The 20,079-nt window shown below is 36.0% G+C and overlaps 1 protein-coding gene across 1 annotated transcript in view; it reads left to right on the plus strand.

Moving 5' to 3' along the window:
* The window catches only part of LOC150084006 (vam6/Vps39-like protein), a 101,581-nt gene that overhangs the window by 55,983 nt on the left and 25,519 nt on the right, over positions 1-20,079 (plus strand). Inside the window, exons 13-14 of the mRNA XM_090375698.1 lie at positions 337-451; positions 11,891-12,019. Of these exons, the coding sequence (XP_090231824.1) occupies positions 337-451; positions 11,891-12,019 (244 nt within the window). The remainder of the gene's footprint in view (positions 1-336; positions 452-11,890; positions 12,020-20,079) is intronic.

Below are 20,079 nucleotides of genomic sequence, written 5' to 3' on the forward strand. Positions count from 1 at the left end.
AGTGGTTCCTTTATCTGCAAATTCTTAATACATGAAGAATCAAGAGTATTACTCCCTCTAGTTGCCTCCCGAAAATGCAGCTGTAGAAAACAATCATTCAATAAATCCACAAAAGCCTTGCTAGTGTGTGAGTGACCAATCCACAAATTCCAGTCAGTATCTGGGTTTTGTCAGTTCATCTGACATCCATTTAAGCCTATACCCCAAAGAGTATTTCTTCAGGGTATAGGCCTAAGACTTGTGGTGTTATTTATTTACTTCACAGAATTTTTCTTTAACTACAGGGTTTAACAAATGACTTTGTCCTTTTGTCACTGAAATGTCTTTTTTGTGTAGGATCATGTTATCCATAAATGGAAGGAAAGAGAACCAGAACTTCACAATTCGTTAATTAGAAAATATTGCGAAAGAATTTGTACACTTATGCCAAAGTATATTTCTTTACCTGGAAGTAAGTATGCCTATTTTATCAGAAATATTTCAGTGATTAATGTTTTATTTTAAGAAGTTTAATGTTAAAATAATTAATTTCCTTTAAAAATGTAACGTAAACTTTTTTAATGAATGCTTTATTTCTTTTTGTATGCCCATGTGTGGACGATGAATTTTTAAATTTTGGTCAAATTCAAAATATAACTTGCTTGAGTCGTCAGAAGCTGCATTGATGGGTGTACCATTGAAACAACAGTCTGAGTGATACCATGACATTACAAATAAATAGCAACTTACTTACAAATTAGTGCAATAGCATCCATTTCTGTATGTAGCCAACTACTTAAGTAGTTATGAATTGGCATCATTTAAGTATCTCATATTGTGAATACCTTCACAACAAGTTACCATGATGTTGCACTACCTCGAATAAGTAATGCTTCACCATAGGAGAAGACTGTTGTTGCTTATTCGAGGTAGTGCAATATCATGGTAACTCGTGAAAGTATTCAAAATATGTGATATACTTAAATGATGCCAATTCTTAACTACTTAAGCAGTTGGCTACGTATAGAAATGATGCTATTGCACTAACTTGTACGTAAGTTAGCTTCTTTTGTAACCTAAGGCTCTAGTCCTAAATTATATTGTAAAATAAATAGGAATTAAGCCACCTACTCAAAGAGAGAGTAGTTTTACCTATGTTGCAGTAATGGGGTAACTCATGACAGTAATATTGAAGCCTGAGGGATCAGTGTCGTCTGTAGTGAAAGTTTATCTTCTCATTAGCATATCTATAAAAAAAAGATGTCATTGGGAAGTAGCTTTTTTCCTTTCCTATCAAGACCTTTTTTGGTTTCCTGTGATGGTGTTACTGGAGCTGCCATAAAAACATTGCTCCACAAAGAGCAGTGCCTGTTGATAACCACTCTGTCTTCTCCAACTCAACCATCCCTTTATCCATAATAGTAACTTGCCCTTGATGCCACATTGTTCCATTAAGGGCAAGCTACTGCTAGGATAAAGGGATGGTTGAGTATTAGTATTAGACATACAATGCAAAGAAGCCACAGGCTTTTGCTACACCAGCCAAAAAGTAAAAAGTAGATAAGAAAATACAGATTATGCACTTTCCTCCTCACATAGATAACTATTCAGTTGACCTGTGAATCTCTTCAAACTGTCATCCTCAACTACATGCAGAGGCAACTCGTTCTAGTAATTAGCTGGGAGTTAAAAGAAAACTTCCTGCAATCCAGCCTAAACCTTTTTCCCTGTAATTTGAATTTATAGCCCCCTGCAGTCCACACAGTTAATAGAACATGTAGCACCTTAAATTGTCATAGTCATCCCCTTTTCTTAAATTGAAATCCCTGCCTTTCCCTTAAACTACTGCAACATCTTTCTTTAACTCCTAACAATTTCATGATCACTACCTGCCAGTGGTCCCTGTACTGTAACATAAGCCCTACAATGTCACCTGATTCGTGAGTTATGATAAGGTCTAGAATATTATTGACTTTAAAATTGATCCCCCCTTTCTCACATAATTGCGGATTTCTCTACTTTATATTCACTCATTAAACTGGCGGCATTAATACCTCTTTCAATTTTTCAGTACAGTCTGTCCTCGTATAGCACGATAGTTGTATTCCTAGAAACCCTCGTGCAATATAAACAACAGGCCCTATGGGAAAAGTGGGGTTAGGTGCCGACCACCCAAGATTGAACACACATTTGGAACCAAAACATTACCAAACACAATAAATAATCGGGTAATTTTAATTTTTATAAAATACTTACGTATTTTATAACGATTAAAATACGTAATAAAAAATATAATATATTATTATAAAGTATTTTTAGTATTTTTAATATTAAAAAAGTATTTTTTACGAATAAAATACGTATTTTATTCGTAAAAAATTTATTATATTAAATAAAATAGTCGTAATAAAATACTTACGTATTTTATAATACGTAAGTATAAATTATAATACGTAAGTCGTAATAAAATATTGCTAATGCTTTTGCTTCTATCGTAAGCAAACTTGTTTTTTGTTTGATTTTCTATCCACACAGGTGACAACCGTTCCATCTCTTCCAATTCTTGTCTTAATCCAATGGATTTTAATTACACTTTGAGTTGTTCCTGCTATGAAAGTTGTTTTTATTTTCTCCACATTCTTTGTAATTCTCGGCGTTGCCTCATTTAGGTCTGTAGCACGTCCAATATCACATGGTCTTTCATTTCGCTCAAAGCGTTTCACAATTTCATATTTTTTTCTCTATCGACAAAGGCGGACTGGCCATAAGCCTTACCTGGGAAATCCTGGAGGCCGGTGTGATTTTGGCCATAAACCATAGTATGTGAGGCCACTAAATTTTCCCGGGTAAGAATTTTTGACCCAGTCCGCCTTTGTTTATCGATATTGCTTTTTTTTCTCTCTCTCTGAATCTGCAGTGTCTTCGCCAGGACGCTTCCTTTTCACACCTTTTAAGTATTTTACTCATTTTTAGGGAATAAAGCCCAATTACAAAACGAGGAGGCACGCTTAATACACATAAACAAAGCTGCGCGCATATAGCAACTGAATAAACAACACCGTAAAGGCCGAGATACGCTATTAACACCTCACATTTTACTAAAGCACATTTCTGGGGGTTACTACCATAAAACAATAAAAACAATTTCCAGTTTCGTTTCTGCTAGTGGAATCTGTTATAAACTGGTAGTAAACTCCATCTAATTGCATTTGCGATTATACCGATAGCTGGAATTGTGTTGGTTTTTACGTTATTATAGTGAAATGTGTTTCCCCTTCACTGATATAAAAAACAAATACATTTTCAGAATCTTCTTCATGCCTATCTTGTTGCGTTCGGTTGGGGTGATTCCGCATTCGACTGCCATTTCTTGTAAAAACAAAGGCGAATCGTGCATAAGCGAATGCGGTTCGTGTTATATAAGATAACGTTCCCCTATTTATAAATCGTGTATGATCGAATTCGTGTAATGTAAACACGTGTTATACGAGGACCGACTGTATCATTTTTGTCATTCATTGTTGCTAAACAATTAAGCAATACATTGCTAAAATGTTTAGCAGTGTATGATATAGTAGTAGTAGTAGTGGCATGTGATGCAAGAAAGCAAGTGTATGAGCTTATGCAGCATCAGTCAAAAAAAAAAAAAAAAAAAAATCACAACAGTCCCTCCAAATGCCTGTCCAGTTCCTGATTAAATTTATTTAACCTATCAACTTCCACAACGACAGATGGAAGTTTGTTCCAGCAATTAACCACCCGCTAGCCAAAGGCAAATTTCCACACATCAATTCCACAACTGTCTTTTCTTAATTTGAATTTATGCCCTTTTAGATTCGTAATCTGAACAAGTGGAAGGATCCCATCAGAATTCAGCGTGCTCAACCCATTAAAGGCCTTATACACCTCAATCAGATCACCGCGCAGGTGCCTAGTCTCCAGCCACTGCAATTTGCAGAACTTAAGCCTCTCTTGGTAAGAAGATCCGTTCAGTCCCCTAACCAATCTTGTTGCCCTTCTCTGTACACGCTCAAGCAAATCTACATCCTTCCTAAAATGAGGCCTCCAGACCTGTATGCAGTATTCAAGGCGTGGCCTGACCATTGCCTTATATAGAGGGACAATCACCTCCTTTTCCCTGATAGCAAAATTCCTGTATATCATTGACAAAACCCCATGACCTGTCCAGGCAGCCTATCTGCATTGCTCAGAAAACTTCATATCTGACTGCACAATTACGCCCAGGTCTTTTTCATTTTCTACCACCTTAAGTGTAGTACCACACAGTTGGTACGTTTCTCTGGGGTTACTTCTACCCATACAGTACTTTGTATTTGTCAAGGTTAAACTTCAGTTGCCACTTCTTAGCCCATCTGCCCAAATTTTCTAGATCCTGTTGCAGTAGCACACTGCCATTACTGTCATTAACAACGCTGCCAACCTTTGTATCATCTGCAAACTTCGACACTAAGCCTAATATACCTTCATCAATATCATTGATAAATATACAAAACAACAGGAGACCCAACACTAATAACATTAGTCCACGAAGAGCAGCACCAATTGATTACCACCCTCTGTCTTCTCCCACTCAACCATCCTTTTATCCATTGTAGCAACTTATCCTTAATACTATTCTGCTCCAATTTGTACAATAGTCTTCCATACGCAACAGTGTCAAAAGCTTTCCTGAAATCCAAATATATGATATCAAAATTATTTTTTGCATCCAGTTCCTTTGTAACCACATCATATCCTATCAAATTTGTCAGACAAGACTTTCCCTTAACAAACCCATGCTGTGTCTGAATTATTGCTGCAGTCTTGTCTAGATGATCCTGCAATGCATCTTTAACCAGTGACTCCATTATTTTACCTGGAACAGAAGTTAAAGTAACTGGTCTGTAATTACACGTATCACCCTTCGATCCCCCTTTGTGAATTGGGGATACATTTGCACATCTCCAGTCCATGGGGACCTCCCCTGAGTCCAAGGATACTCTCATAATTATGGCTAAGGGTTTGCTTAGTTGCTTTGCCGCCTCCTTTAATATAACTGGATAGATCCCATCTACCCCAGGTGCCTTTCTTATGTTTAACTTCAACAATTTCTCCTCCACTTTGCTCTCAGTTATTACACAATCATTAAGCACCCTGCTGCAATTTGATAACCTTCTGCCATTTTCAAACCTTAATAACTCCTCATGTGTGAATGTAGATGCAAAATACTCATTCAGTTTGTTTGCTATCTGAGCAGGATCATCAACAGTGGAACTATCGATATCAAGTGGAGCAATCAGATTCATCCGCTTCCTTTTAGAGTTTATATAAGTAAAGAAATCCTTGCTGTTTTTCTTAGCATCTTTTGCCAAAGATTTTTCGTAATCTGCCTTCGCCTGCCTAACCTCCTTTGTGACCTGATTACAGACTAGCTTACATGTGCCATAGGCTTCTGAGTCGCTTGATAATTTATATGCATCCCATGCATTTTTCTTCTCAGTCACGAGTCTCATTAGTTCATTTGATAACCATTTGGGCCTAAACCTTGAACAATATTTCTTAATAGGTATGAAACTTTTAGTAACTTCCACGATTAATTCCTTGAATGCTTCCCACTTAGAATTTGCTGTTGGTAACATCGTCAGTTGATCCCACTGTACAGAATTTAAAAATGTCTGAGACCACTGGATTTGTCAGAGTCAAATGCATCATTTGACTCTGACAAATATAAATTACAGCCTACAGCATAGAGACTAACTTAACTTTGCATCACCTAAAATATAGGTTTATTTTTAACAACTTTAAAAAGAACCAAACAAGAATATAAAAGTAACTATTCTTATTCCCAAAACCAAATGCTTTGTTGTAAACTAATATCCTATGAGAGTAAAATTTCACAAGTTTCATGAATCCTAATGAGAACAAATGCCTCCCCTTCCATAAATTAATAATATAGCAGAAAAAAGTGCAAACATGACCTGTATTGTTTAATGAAACCATTTACATCACTGATCTTAAAAGAGAATAAAAATAAAGTCAGTCTTTGTATAACAAATTATTCTTATTCTTTGTATAAGAATAATCTTGTAATATAAATAATGGGCCTTATGGGAAAAATAGAGTTAGGTGCCGACCACCGAAGACTGAACACACATTTTTAACCAAAACATTATGAAACACAATAAATAATCGTAATAAAATACTTATTTTATTATGATTATTATGTAATAAAATATTGCTAATGCTTTTGCTTCTATCCTAAGCAAACTTGTTCTTTGTTTGATCTTCTATCCAAACAGATGACAGACGTTGCATCTCTTTCGGTTCTTTGTGTCTTGATCTAATGGATTTTGTTACACTTTGAGTTGTTCCTGCTATGAAAGTTGTTTTTATTTTCTCTGCATTCTTTGTAATTGTTCTCGGCATTGCCTCATTTAGGCCTGTAGCACATGCAATATCACATGTTCTTTCATTTCACTCAAAGTGTTTCACAATTTCATATTTTCCTCTATCAACAGATGTGGACTGGCCATAAGCCTTACCAGAGGCTAGGAGCTGATGGAGGCCAGTGAGATTTTGGCCATAAACACTAGTATGAGGCTACTGCAAGTTTTCCCCAGAAAGAATTTTTGAAATCCCCATCTGTCTATCGATATTGCATTTATTTTTCTCGCTAAATCTGTAATATCTTCAACAGGATACTTCCTTTTCACACCTTTTTCAAGTATTTTACTCATTTTTAAGGAATAATTTTATTTTATTTTAGCCAGCGAGTTATAAATTACTGGAATAAGTTACTGCATGGGTGGTTGAGGCTAACAGTTTGGTGAAATTCAAAGGTTAGCTGGATAGTTACCTATGGGAAGAGGGAAAGGGAAATGCATAGGTTGTGTATTTTCTTTTCTTTTATTATTTATTAATTATTTATTTTATGTTATTATTATTATTATTATTATTTTACTTCCTTTTTTTTTTTTTTTTTTTGCTGGTGTAACATAAGCCTTAGGCTTTTATGCACCATATGGTCATTACTAATACTAAAGCACAATTACAAAATGAGGAGGTACCTTGATACACATAAACAAAGCTGCATGCTTGTAGCAACTGAATAAACAACACCATAAAGGCAGAAACACACTATTATCACCTCACTAGCTCACATTTTACTAAAGCACATTTCTGGAGGTCACTACCATGAAACAATAAAAACAATTTCCAGTTGCATTTTCTGCTAGTTGAATCTGTTATAAATAGATAATAAACGCAATCTGATTACATTTACAATAATACAGATAGCTGGAATTGTGTGGGTTTTTACTTTATTATGGTGAAATGTGTTTCCCCTTCACTGAAATCTTCAATCATATAAAAAACATAAATAAATTTTCAGAATCTTCTCTTCATTCGTATTGTGTTGCATTTAGTTGGGGTCCCGCATTCGACTGCCATTTCTTGTAAACGCAAAGGCGAATCGTGCATAAGCAAATTTGGTTTGTGTTAAATACGACATCATTCCCCTATTTATAAATGGTGCATTTATAAATAGGGGAACAAAGGTGTATGATCAAATTCATGTAGTGTAAACATGTGTTATACAAGGACTGACTGTACCTCACTTTTGGGTTTTGTTAGTTGATGTTACTAAATGAAAGCGAGTTCACTTTCCTTTTCATTAACTATAAGTTAAATTTGGTTTATGGTTAAAATATATTACTGAGTAAAGGTAAATGGATTTATGTATGGTGCATATGGATAGTATTATGTGCCGGCTCTTTGATTAGTTCAGGTAATTGATAGTTTCAAATAATTCATTCCACTATGCAGCAAAATGTTTATAATTTTTTATATATAAAATATTTTATAAAATTCACAGAAGGTTTTTTGTTATTGTTTTGTGAGGTTGACAGAAATTTTTGACAAAAAAGTATCTCTCTCCATATATTTCTCCCCATATATTAAATAAAATCTCCAATTTTCCCTAGAAGATATTTTTTTAATTCACTGTATTATAATAACACAAAATTTTTACTTGATATGTTACTCACTCACTTGCAGGTCAATGAATATTTTTCATCAGGAAAGAATACATGGGCCAGTTAGATCTTTGGGCAGTAGTTCCAAACTGTTTTCAGTTTTCCTCTGACATATCTAGTTTTTGTGATAAGACTGATATTACATGAACATGACAAGACTTATTACACATTCTTTTTTTTTTTTTTATGACATCCCTATTTAGCTATTCTACATTGAATGTAATTATTATATATTTATTTTTATTGTTTATACATTCTATTCATATTTATGTACTTGTTTGAATGTATCTTATTGTTGTTATTTCATAATTTGATTATAAATTTTTTCAGGTAGAACAGCATGAATTACTGAAACTCATTAATTGTCGCATCTTGAAAGTGTAAAAATCACCCCATCAAATTCTGCCGTGCATGCAGCTCTTTTCCAACTAAATCACAGTGACATAAAATCGGATATAAGGAATATTTACTGATTATAATTTGGCTGTCCTCTATGTCAGTGCTTCTCAAACTATCTGTGGTGAAGGACCAACAGTCTTTTATTTCTAATCCATCGTGGACTGATACTTTTGTAAAATACAAATTGTCGTGGACTGGTAATGGACGAATCATTGCAGACTGGTTAACATTCCTGATGAATTTCCAATTCGTCGCGGACTGGCACCGGTCTGCAGACCACACTTTGAATAGCACTGCTCTAAGTGACCAGAGTAAGGTGTGAGCACCATGTGTTGTACCATCTAGCGTCTGGCTGGTGATCTGGTTCCCTCCATATCATGTGACTGTAACTAGATTCTCAGTGAAAAATTACCACAAAAATTGTTTAGCTGAACCTGGATTCATCGACAAGGCCAATCTCTGATGATGGTAGTATGCCAGTTGTGGTACCTCCATAGCATGGATTAGATTCTTTAGAAGACAAAATAGAATGCAATGAAGGTGTGATTGGCAGAGACCTGAGAACTTCAGCCAATCTCAAGTAACCCAGCAGAGACAGCAAAGACAGAGCTGTTTACCCAAGATGAGTTGAATGATCTCATTAGAGATCTGTCCCTCTCCAGAGGTACTGCTGAACTTCTTTCCTCGAGACTAAAGCAGAAAGACTTATTTAAGAAGAATATCATAGCCAACTATGATATTCTTCTTAAACTATTGAAAAGGAATTATTATTAAATTATTGAAAAAGAAACTGTTTTGGCTACAATGTATCCTATTGCCATGATATCAATAAAGTTTTTAGGTAATTGAAACAAATACATATTACAGCTGAATGGTATCCCTTCATTGACTCCTCACAGTGAAGTTTGAAAGCTGTTCTGTAACATAATAAGAACATAAAGCCATCCATCTCCATTGCTCACTAACATGAAGACACTACTGAAAGCAGTTCAATATAGCACTCACCAGTGGAATATCTACAGTGACCTCAAAGTCATTGGTAAGTTTAATGGACATGCAAGGATGGTTCATAAAATATTGTGTCCTATGCCTATGGACTTGAATGGCCTGAAGGCAGCACATATGAAGCAGGAACAAGTAGCATGTAGTGTTTCATTAGTGATCTAATGAATATTTTCCTTCCACCTCTCCATATTAAACTTGGCTTTTTCAAAGCTGCGAAAGTGAAAGGGAATTTTTATGGCCTCAAATCAGAGAATAGCTGTAGATGAATTCTTTAATAAATGCGTCAATGTATTAGAACTAAAAGTGTGTCAAGATTTCAAGTTGCCTTTGTAGAAACATTTTGGATAACCAGTGAAAAACATTAAGTTGCTACAAAGGTTTCTGGAACAAACATATATTGGCAGTCTACTGCTAGATGTTGTATCACAACATTCTGGACAAAGAGTGGCAAAGGAAATCATCTGCACAACATTTTTAAATTCCACATACACTTTTTTACAGTAGTGTAATTGTAATATTTTATACACAAACTATTATTTTAAATTTTGTATATAAAGTGTATTGCATTTAAACTTTAAAAGTGATAATATAATTGCAGCTAGCCTGTGTTTAGTAATGAAATCATCTTAATGAACTTGTACTAACATTATCAATAGTCTTATTATGAAAATTACACATATTAGGAAGAACCAAGAACAATCAGCACAGTTTAGAAAACTGTATTTACATCTTTGATTTAAAAAAAAATAAAAATTTCATTTTGTGATCAGTGTTGTCAGACATTAAAATCAATATGTGGTGCATCACTGTGCACTTGAACGTACACTGTAACTGACTACCAACCACTTAGCAACCTCTGAATGTCTAGAGCTTTCATGCTCTCTCTCTCTCTCTCTCTGTCATACTTCGGAAATGTATTGTAAAATATACGCATGAACTCTTAATGTATCTTGTAAATAATAATGTATAAAATAATAAAATAAGAAATGTACACTGAGTGGACAGAAATCATGGATTACCTACTTAGTAATGGGTATTCCCACCTTTCACCCGAATAAAGGCAGTCACATGGCGAGGCATTGAGTCCACTAGTTCACGAAAGCATTCCACAGATATTTCCATCCACGTTTGCTGCACTGCTGTCTGTAATTCCGTTGCATTCCTGGGTGGAGGATCCAAAGCTTGAACAGACCTTTCCACAGATCCCAAAGATGCTCCACAGGGTTTATGTTCAGTGAACAGGGAGACCATTTCCTGGTGATAAAATCTGTGGAATATTCTTTGAAACGTGTACTAGTCACCAATCGGCTCTGTGGGGAAGTGCATTGTCCTGCTGGAAGAGCACATTGACCTGTGGGTGCATGATGACTATGAAGGGATGCAGATGGTCTGCAAGGATGGACATGTAACCTGGACTGTTCAGAGATGCATCTAGACATACCAGAGATCCCAACGTATGCCAGTTGAACACACCCCAGACCATTACCGACCATCCACCTGCCTGAACAGTTCCTTGTTGACAGACTGGTACATAGCTTCATGCGGTTTCCACCAGATATGCACCCTCCTGTCTGCTTGAAATAACTGGAAACAAAGACTCATCGACCAGGAAATCCAATCATCCAAGGTCCAGTGCCGATGTTCTTTTTCCCACTTTTTTTTTTTTTTTTTTTATGTGAGCCCCAAACACGAGAGGTATTAGAACCTATAGTACCGTGCTTGGGTTAGGGTTGAAGGAGAAGTATGGGGGGAGGGGGATGCCGGAAACTTTGCTCTAGAGACTAGAGCAAAGGGTTTCATGGGTTTCACCACTTCAAGCCTCCAATAAGCAAAGTGGTGGTATTTCACCGGTTGATGAAAGCCATCTACCACCTAAGTTTGAGGCATAGAGTTCTGTGTCATGGTGTTAGCAATGGGTCTCTGGTAGGTTGGCAGCTCCCATAACCCACTGTGCCTAATGATCATGTGATGGTCTTGGTAGAGACATTTCTGGCACCTCCCTCGTTGAAGTCCGCAGTGATTTGTGCCACTGTCGCTCCCCGGTTGGCTGAAACAATGCAAGACAGACGTCAACAGCCACGTTCGTCCACCACCTTTTTCCACCCACAGCGCTGTCCACAATGAGATGTTATTCGAGAAATGACATATTCCCGATAGACTCTTGATATTATCAAATGGGGATAGGGAAATTTCTGTACCACCTCCATGATAGAGTGACCCATGCATCGGGCACCTATTATCCTTCTTTCAAAGTCAGTTAACTCATGACATTTATCCATACTAACATCGAATTACCATCTACGTGAATGCAATTTACCTATATACCTGCCAAGTGGTGGGTTTGTCCACTAGCAAGAAGGGTGGCAGCATCGCATTGCTCAGGAACCAGGTATCCCATGAATTCTGTCCTTTTAGTGAAATTAATTAGTGCTCAGAATTATAAAATTATTTGCAATTAATTTTTATATTTTAAGGTCAAAGTCCTCAACTAACAGGATACGAATCTGAAGAACTGGGAATGTTACGACAAAAACTTATACAATTTTTAAAAACTTCAAAATTCTACAATCTGGAATCCTTTCCTAAAACTCTAGAGAGCTGTGGTAAGTGTAGATTTATGCAGTCAACCAGTAGCCAATCAAGAAAGTTAATAACTCTCTAGTTACATAACTATGCATACGTGTACAGTGACTTTTTAAACATTTCCTTTGTATTAAAGGCCATTGAAAAATAGCCAGTTCAATTCCTTGTTAGGAAACAATATGCCAGTGATGCCATCCATGTTTTGATTGCACATATTGGCTCCCTTTGAATTATTTTTAAAATAAGTAATTCTTGGCAACATTTATGCAATAAAAATTCTTTTAAGTTAAAATTACCAATCTGCAATTTTAAAAAATAATAATAATTTTGATTTATTAACTTCCTGTTTTACAAAGTAACTGCATTTCTTTTTTTTTTTTTTATTGATAGCACTGTTAGGATATAATGATAATAATATTAAATAAATAGCATTTAATCTTTAAAAGATATTGGATGTTTTTGTTTTTTTTTTTTTTAAATAGCAGGCAAATTTTAAACAAAATCACAGCTGGTGAGAAAGTTAAATTTAAAATTGTTTTGGCATCATTTTACATATGCAACAGTAAAACTTCACAAATCTAGCCTTCAAAAATTACTCTTAAGTCAGGCACTTCAAGTGTTTATTCAGCTCTTGTAAATTTAACACAACCACAGGAAACTTTCCTCAGCTTTCATAGGCAACATATCTTGTGATATGAATCAAACTCTGGAATGTCTCTTACATTGATTGTTTACGATTATTCAAACTGTACATCATATAAACTTGAAAAGCAAACAGTTTTAATTTTTTAAAATGTGTGTGTTAACCAGAAATTGCAACAATAATTAACTCTGAGTATGTTCACATCTCAATTTCAAGCTTGCTAGTTTAATGTATTGATCACCTAGGGTAAACTTTTCCATGACTGCTAATACATTGGCCATTTTACCATTTTCTAAGAATGAGATCTAAACTGCTTACTTTAAAAGTGCATATGATATACAGTTTAAATAACAATAGCTGTTAGTCATGATTTGGCAATGAGAGACACATGAAAGAGTTTGATTGAAAAATTCAGTGGCCTAGTCTCTAGCCACTGCAATTTGCAGAACTTAAGCCTCTCTTGGTAAGAGGATCCCTTCATTCCCCACACACACAAAAAGTTGTTAGTTTTTCAAGGTTGTATTTACATAATTTATAAGCACAAAGTGTGAGATACAAAAACTCTTTTGAGAAATTGTCAGTTTTCCATATTATTACAATTGCTACCATGGTGTTTCTAAAAAATTACGATCTGCAGAAATTCGAGTAAAATGTAAACAAATGTAAATGTTGTCTTGTCAGCCTTCAACCCATGCACAGTACTATAGTAGTAGTAGTAGTAGAAGTAGTAGTAGTGCCATGTGTTGCAAGAAAGCAAGTGTATGAGCTTATGCAGCATCAGCCAAAAAAAAAAAAAAATCACACCATTCCCTCCAAATGCCTGTCCAGTTCCTGATTAAATTTATTTAACCTATCAACTTCCACAACGACAGATGGAAGTTTGTTCCAGCAATTAACCACCTGCTAACTAAAGGCAAATTTTCGTATATCTATTTTACATCTGTCTTTTTCTTAATTTGAATTTATGCCCCCCTTAAGTTCGTAATCTGAACAAGTGGAAGGATCCCATTAGAATTCAGCGTGCTCAACCCATTCAAGGCCTTATACACCTCAATCAGATCACCGCTCAGGTGCCTAGTCTCCAGCCACTGCAATTTGCAGAACTTAAGCCTCTCTTGGTAATAGGATCCCTTCATTCCCCTCACCAATCTTGTTGCCCTTCTCTGTACACGCTCAAGCAAATCTACATCCTTCCTAAAATGAGGCCTCCAGACCTGTACGCAGTACTCAAGGTGTGGCCTGACCATTGCCTTATACAGAAGGATAATCACCTCCTTTTCCCTGCTAGCAAAATTCCTATATATCATTGACAAAACCCCATGACCTGCCCTGGCAGCCTGTCTGCATTGCTCAGAAAACTTCATATCTGACTGCACAATTACTCCCAAGTCTTTTTCATTTTCTACCACCTTAAGTATAGTACCACACAGTTGGTACGTTTCTCTGGGGTTACTTCTACCCATATGCAGTACTTTGCATTTGTCATGGTTAAACTTCAGTTGCCACTTCTTAGCCCATCTGCCCAAATTATCTAGATCCTGTTGCAGTAGCACACTGCCATTACTGTCATTAACAACCCTGCCAACCTTTGTATCATCTGCAAACTTCGACATTAAGCCTGATATACCTTCATCAATATCATTGATAAATATACAAAACAACAGTGGGCCCAACACCAAACCCTGTTAGACTCCACTAATAACATTAGTCCACGAAGAGCAGCATCATTAATTACTACCCTCTGTCTTCTCCCACCTAACCATCCTTTTATCCATTGTAGCAACTTACCCTTAATACCATTCTGCTCCAATTTGTACAATAGTCTTCCATGCGCAACAGTGTCAAAACTTTCCTGAAATCCAAATATATGATATCAAAATTATTTTTTGCATCCAGTTCCTTTGTAACCACATCATAATATCCTATCAAATTTGTCAGACAAGACTTTCCCTTAACAAACCCATGCTGTGTCTGAATTATTGCTGCAGTCTTGTCTAGATGATCCTGCAATGCATCTTTAACCAGTGACTCCATTATTTTACCCGGAACAGAAGTTAAACTAACTGGTCTGTAATTACAAGTGTCACCCTTCGATCCCCCTTTGTGAATTGGGGATACATTTGCACACCTCTAGTCCGTGGGAACCTCCCCTGAGTCCAAGGATGCTCTCATAATTATGGCTAAGGGTTTGCTTAGTTGCTTTGCTGCCTCCTTTAATATAACTGGATAGATCCCATCCACCCCCAAGTGCTTTTCTTATGTTTAACTTCAACAATTTCTCCTCCACTTTGCTTTCAGTTATTCCAAAATCATTAAGTATCCTGCTACAATTTGATAACCTTCTGCCATTTTCAAACCTTAATAATTTCTCATGTGTGAATGTAGATGCAAAATACTCATTCAGTTTGTTTGCTATCTGAGCAGGATCATCAACCATCGATGTCAAATGGACCAATCAGATTCATCCCCTTCCTTTTAGAGTTCATATAAGTAAAGAAATCCTTGCTGTTTTTCTTAGCATCTTTTGCCAAAGATTTCTCGTAATCTGCCTTCGCCTGCCTAACCTATTGTATATTTATAAATATTATATATTTATCAATGATATTGATGACGGTATATCAGGCTTAATGTCGAGGTTTGCGGATGATACAAAGGTTGGCAGGGTTGTTAATGACAGTAATGGCAGTGTGCTACTGCAACAGGATCTGGATAATTTGGGCAGATGGGCTAAGAAGTGGCAACTGAAGTTTAACCTTGACAAATGCAAAGTACTGCATATGGGTACAAGTAACCCCAGGGAAACGGAACAAACTTCCATCTGTCGTTGTGGAAGTTGATAGGTTGAATAAATTTAAGGAGGAACTGGACAGGCATTTGGAGGGAATGGTGTGATTTTTTTTTTTGGCTGATGCTGCATAAGCTCATACACTTGCTTTCTTGCATCACATGCCACCACTACTACTACTACTACTACCTCCTTTGTGACCTGATTACAGAATAGCTTATATGTGCCATAGGCTTCTGAGTCGCTTGATAATTTCTATGCATCCCATGCATTTTTCTTCTCTGTCACGAGTCTCATTAGTTCATTAGATAACCATTTGGCCTAAACCTTGAACAATATTTCTTAATGGGTATGAAACTTTTAGTAGCTTCCATGATTAATTCCTTGAATGCTTTCCATTTAGAATTTACTGTTGGTAACATCGTCAGTTGGTCCCACTGTACAGAATTTAAAAACTGTCAGAGACCACTGTACTCACCTTTACGGAAGCAAAAACCCTTTCCTTTACCCCTGATTTATCTGCAAATTCTTAATACACGAATGATCACTGCTGATAAACAGATCAAGAGTATTACTTTCTCTGGTTGCCTCTCGAACATGCTGCTGCAGAAAAAAATCATCCAATAAATCCACAAAAGTCTGACTAGTGTGTGAGTGACCAACCACAAGTTCCAATCAATATCTGGGAAGTTAAAATCCCCCATTATAAGACATTCCGATTTACTAGCCCACTCTATTTCTCTGTACAATTGTTCGTTGTACTCATTCGAGTCATTAGGCCTATAACGCACTCCTACTCTTATTTTTGCTTTCGCAGTGCTTATGTCACACCAAACTGACTCAACAGTGCACTGTTCATCTATATCAACTGGATGCACTTCTTTTGATTTTATGTTTTTATTAATTAACAGCATGACACCTCCTCCCTTTCTATCCTGTCTATCCTTTCTGTACACATTGTACTCCCCAAATTCCAGTTCAGCATTCCTTATATCTGTGTGACACCATGTCTCTGCTATCCCAACAATATCCGCCTTTGATGTCTTGACCAACACTTCAAATTCATCAAATTTATTTACTATACTTCTAGCATTGGTATATATGCAAGCATACATGCTCCTACTCCTATTCTTAGTTACCCTAACACATCCCATATACCCACCTATTTCAGGATGACTGCCATCCGTCCCTGAAACCCCCAACACCCCATGCTCCAAGTCGCTACTTATTCTAATAGAAGTTGTGCAAGAATCACCTTCACCTCTGCCTACGGCTGCTGTTAAACTATTAGTCCTTGTATCCCCCCCCCCAAGCTATCAGTTTTCCGACTCACCTAACACTGCCTCGATAGCATCAGCAAATATTCTTGCACCCTTTCTATTTAAGTGTATCCCATCCCTATAGAAGCAGTCTCTCCTGTTAACAAGTACAGTCCAGGCTGAAAAAAATTCTACCCCTTGAGCCTTGCACATTCTTTCCAGGGCCGAATTGATCGACAAGGCTCTCATCATATACTCCCTTCTGTTGTGTCTGGACAGAATTGCAGACACTTTCAAATTCAACCCTAATTCTCGGCTTTTGTTCAACAGTGACCTGTACTTGTTAAGTAATTCTGCCATTCTCCTACTCCTAATATCATTAGTGCCAACGTGTACAACTATATCACCTTTTGTGCCCTTAAAAGATGATATCCGCTCTGCAACGTCATCAACCTTTGCCCCTGGAAGACATACCCTGGTCCTGTTCCACCTATCCTTTTTACAAAGCATGTTTCCCGTTTCCCTGACAATAGAGTTACCAACAACTACTAGTTCCTGTGGGACCAGCGCATTCTGCCTTGGGGGTTGCTGCTGTGTTGCGTGATGACCAAGTGCAAGCTCTGGCGTTGATGTGGGCAGCTGAGAGCCCGATGGGCCCCTCAATTTAGATCTTTCGAGGGCATCCACCCTGTCCTTCAAACTCTCATATAGGCCCATAACAACGCTGAGTTGTTGCCTGATTTCCTTACATCGCGCACACACACAAAGACATCCCCCATGGCAATGTCATGTTCCGTTCCAGAGAGTTCGGCAAACATTTCACAAGTTGCACATTTTTTTAGGCTGTGATGCGTTGGAGAATCGCCCCCCTCAGTTCTCCCCCGAGTCACAGCACTCCTGCCACTTTCTGCCCGTTGCTTTGCTGCTCTAGTTTGGGGCATGATACTTTAAATTAATAAAATCAATAAATTAAATTAATTAAATGTCAAATCTAAGCTATCTAATAGAAACAGTGAGGCGTATTACTCTATAAATTGTATGTTAGAGCTACCTAACTACCTCAATTAAAAATTTGAATTTCCTACCACTATATACAAAAACAATGGCTGCAAGATTCGAACAAAATAACAGTTTTACGTATATTAAGTATATCTACAAAAACTTTTTATCTAAATTAAAATGAAAATAACCAGCGTAACTATAACTATAAGACTACGTATTAAGTACATTATAAAATAACAATTATGTAAATAAAAAGGAAAACACTTATCGTTTTTTTTTCGGAGCCTGCAACTGACAGCTGTAATTTTTAAAGAGAGTCAGCGCCCTCCCTTGATGTTATTTGTAAGAGCATTCCACACTATGTTAGGAAGCTTACTGAATAAGTTACAGTATTTAAATACTATTTAAATGTTGCCTTTTGACTAATACTCTCTTTACCAGTTACATTCAATTATACATAATAAATAATATATCACTTATTTTAACATACAGCTTGTATATGATATATTGAGCTCTACAGTTGTGTCAGTTGAAATTTTGCAGATGTCGTTATGTGCCAGAAATTGAGTGATTTTCTCCTTGGCACAATTGTTATCTTTCTCATATTGACTAAATTAATACATGAATCATCTATTCACAGATATCTACCACAATAACTTAAGAGTCAACATCTTAAATGAGAATTGTGAAAATATGCTACAGCATTAATAAAAATATCTGACTAACTATTTCTCTTAATACTGATGTTCTTATCTTGTATTTTAAATGAGAATTGTGAAAATTTAATCCAACGTTAATAAGATTGTCAAACTGAAAACTTCTCTTAATACTGATATTCTTACCTTGTATGGATACTTCAAATTTGTTTAAATCAGAACTGACATATTTTGATCTCTTGAAGTTCAAGCATATATATATATATATATATATATAGTGGATTCTGGTTATTTGGGCCAGTTAATTGGGGCAGCCATTTATTTGGGCCAAATCTTAAAGAACAGAACCTAATCAAGAAAATAGCCAGGGGGGTTTTCTCTGCTTAATTGGGACATGCCGTTTAATCAGGACAGGAGACCGCAGCACTTGAGGTTACCCTATGATTGTCTCCAACCATATTACGTGGTCCAGTCAGATTTCTGGAGGTCACAACCATAAAAAAATAAAAACAATTAGCAGTTTCTGGTTTATTGGGTTTTTCTGTTAATGCTTTTCTGTTTATAATCTATTATAAACGGATAGCAAACTCGATCTTATTGAATTTGCCATAATACCGACAGCTGGAATTCTGTGGGTTTTTACATTATTATGGTGAAATGCGTTTCCCCTTCACTGAAATCTTCATTCCTATTTTTTAACTTCATAACTTGTTACTCCATTCTCACTTGCACGTATCGTGTTAGTTTCTATTTGTGCAGGCCATGTTCTTTGTTATTGATTGCTTATCTTTTTTACTGTTTTAAATTTTAACCTTCCCCCAAATGTCAGTGAACAGAAATATCAACTAGTTAGTATGTACATATTACAGTGCATATTAATTAAGCTATACACATAAACATAAATTTATTTTTATTTTGCTAACCTGTGGAAAATATTCTTCCAATTTTCATATATCATTTAATTTTTCAATTAGTAAGGTAATAAAATGTAAATTTGTGCTTAATATCTTTACTTTTATAGCCTATGGATAATATTCCTCCTATTTTCACTTATTAGAATCACTGTTTAATAGAATTAAAATTCAATTTACAAACATGATCACAGTGACCGGTGCTTACTACATATCATATAGGGAACTGTACTTTACTATGGTGAGTCCATCGTAACTTGATTTGATTGTGCAGAGAATCAATCGTAAAGCAATCATAAAATTAATCCGGCAAAAATGCACTAGTCCCGATGTGTCCCAAATAACCAGAATCAACTGTATATGCTTTTTTAAACCTGAATTGTCCAAATCCATACTTTTCTCATCTATTTATGTAGATGAGAAAAAGAAATGAGATTTTAGTTTCCTCCTTAGAAAATGCTGAAATTATTTCCATAACCACCAAGTGAATTATTATTTTGGGTTTTATGGATATATATATATTAAATGTAATTTTAAAATAAAAGTTTCAGTGGATGAAAAAAGTTTTTTTTGATGAAAAATTAACAAGTCGTGTATGACAGATGTACCTAAAAGCGCAAAGCAGCATTAAAGGATGCAAAATTATATATAAGTATGTATGAATAGATATATTAGATAAAGTATGCATAGATGGAGTGAAAATTACACAGAGTGCCAGTAACTAGAAGGGTAAGGATAGTAGAAAAAGAAGTATAGTAGATATGTAAAAGGTGAAAGAATGTTAATATCCTAAAAGTTATGGGCTGAATTACAAAGTCAATAAG

This window comes from Mastigoproctus giganteus, chromosome 6, assembly GCF_048544385.1.
Source record: "Mastigoproctus giganteus isolate SK-2022 chromosome 6, ASM4854438v1, whole genome shotgun sequence".
Taxonomy (NCBI): domain Eukaryota; kingdom Metazoa; phylum Arthropoda; class Arachnida; order Uropygi; family Thelyphonidae; genus Mastigoproctus; species Mastigoproctus giganteus.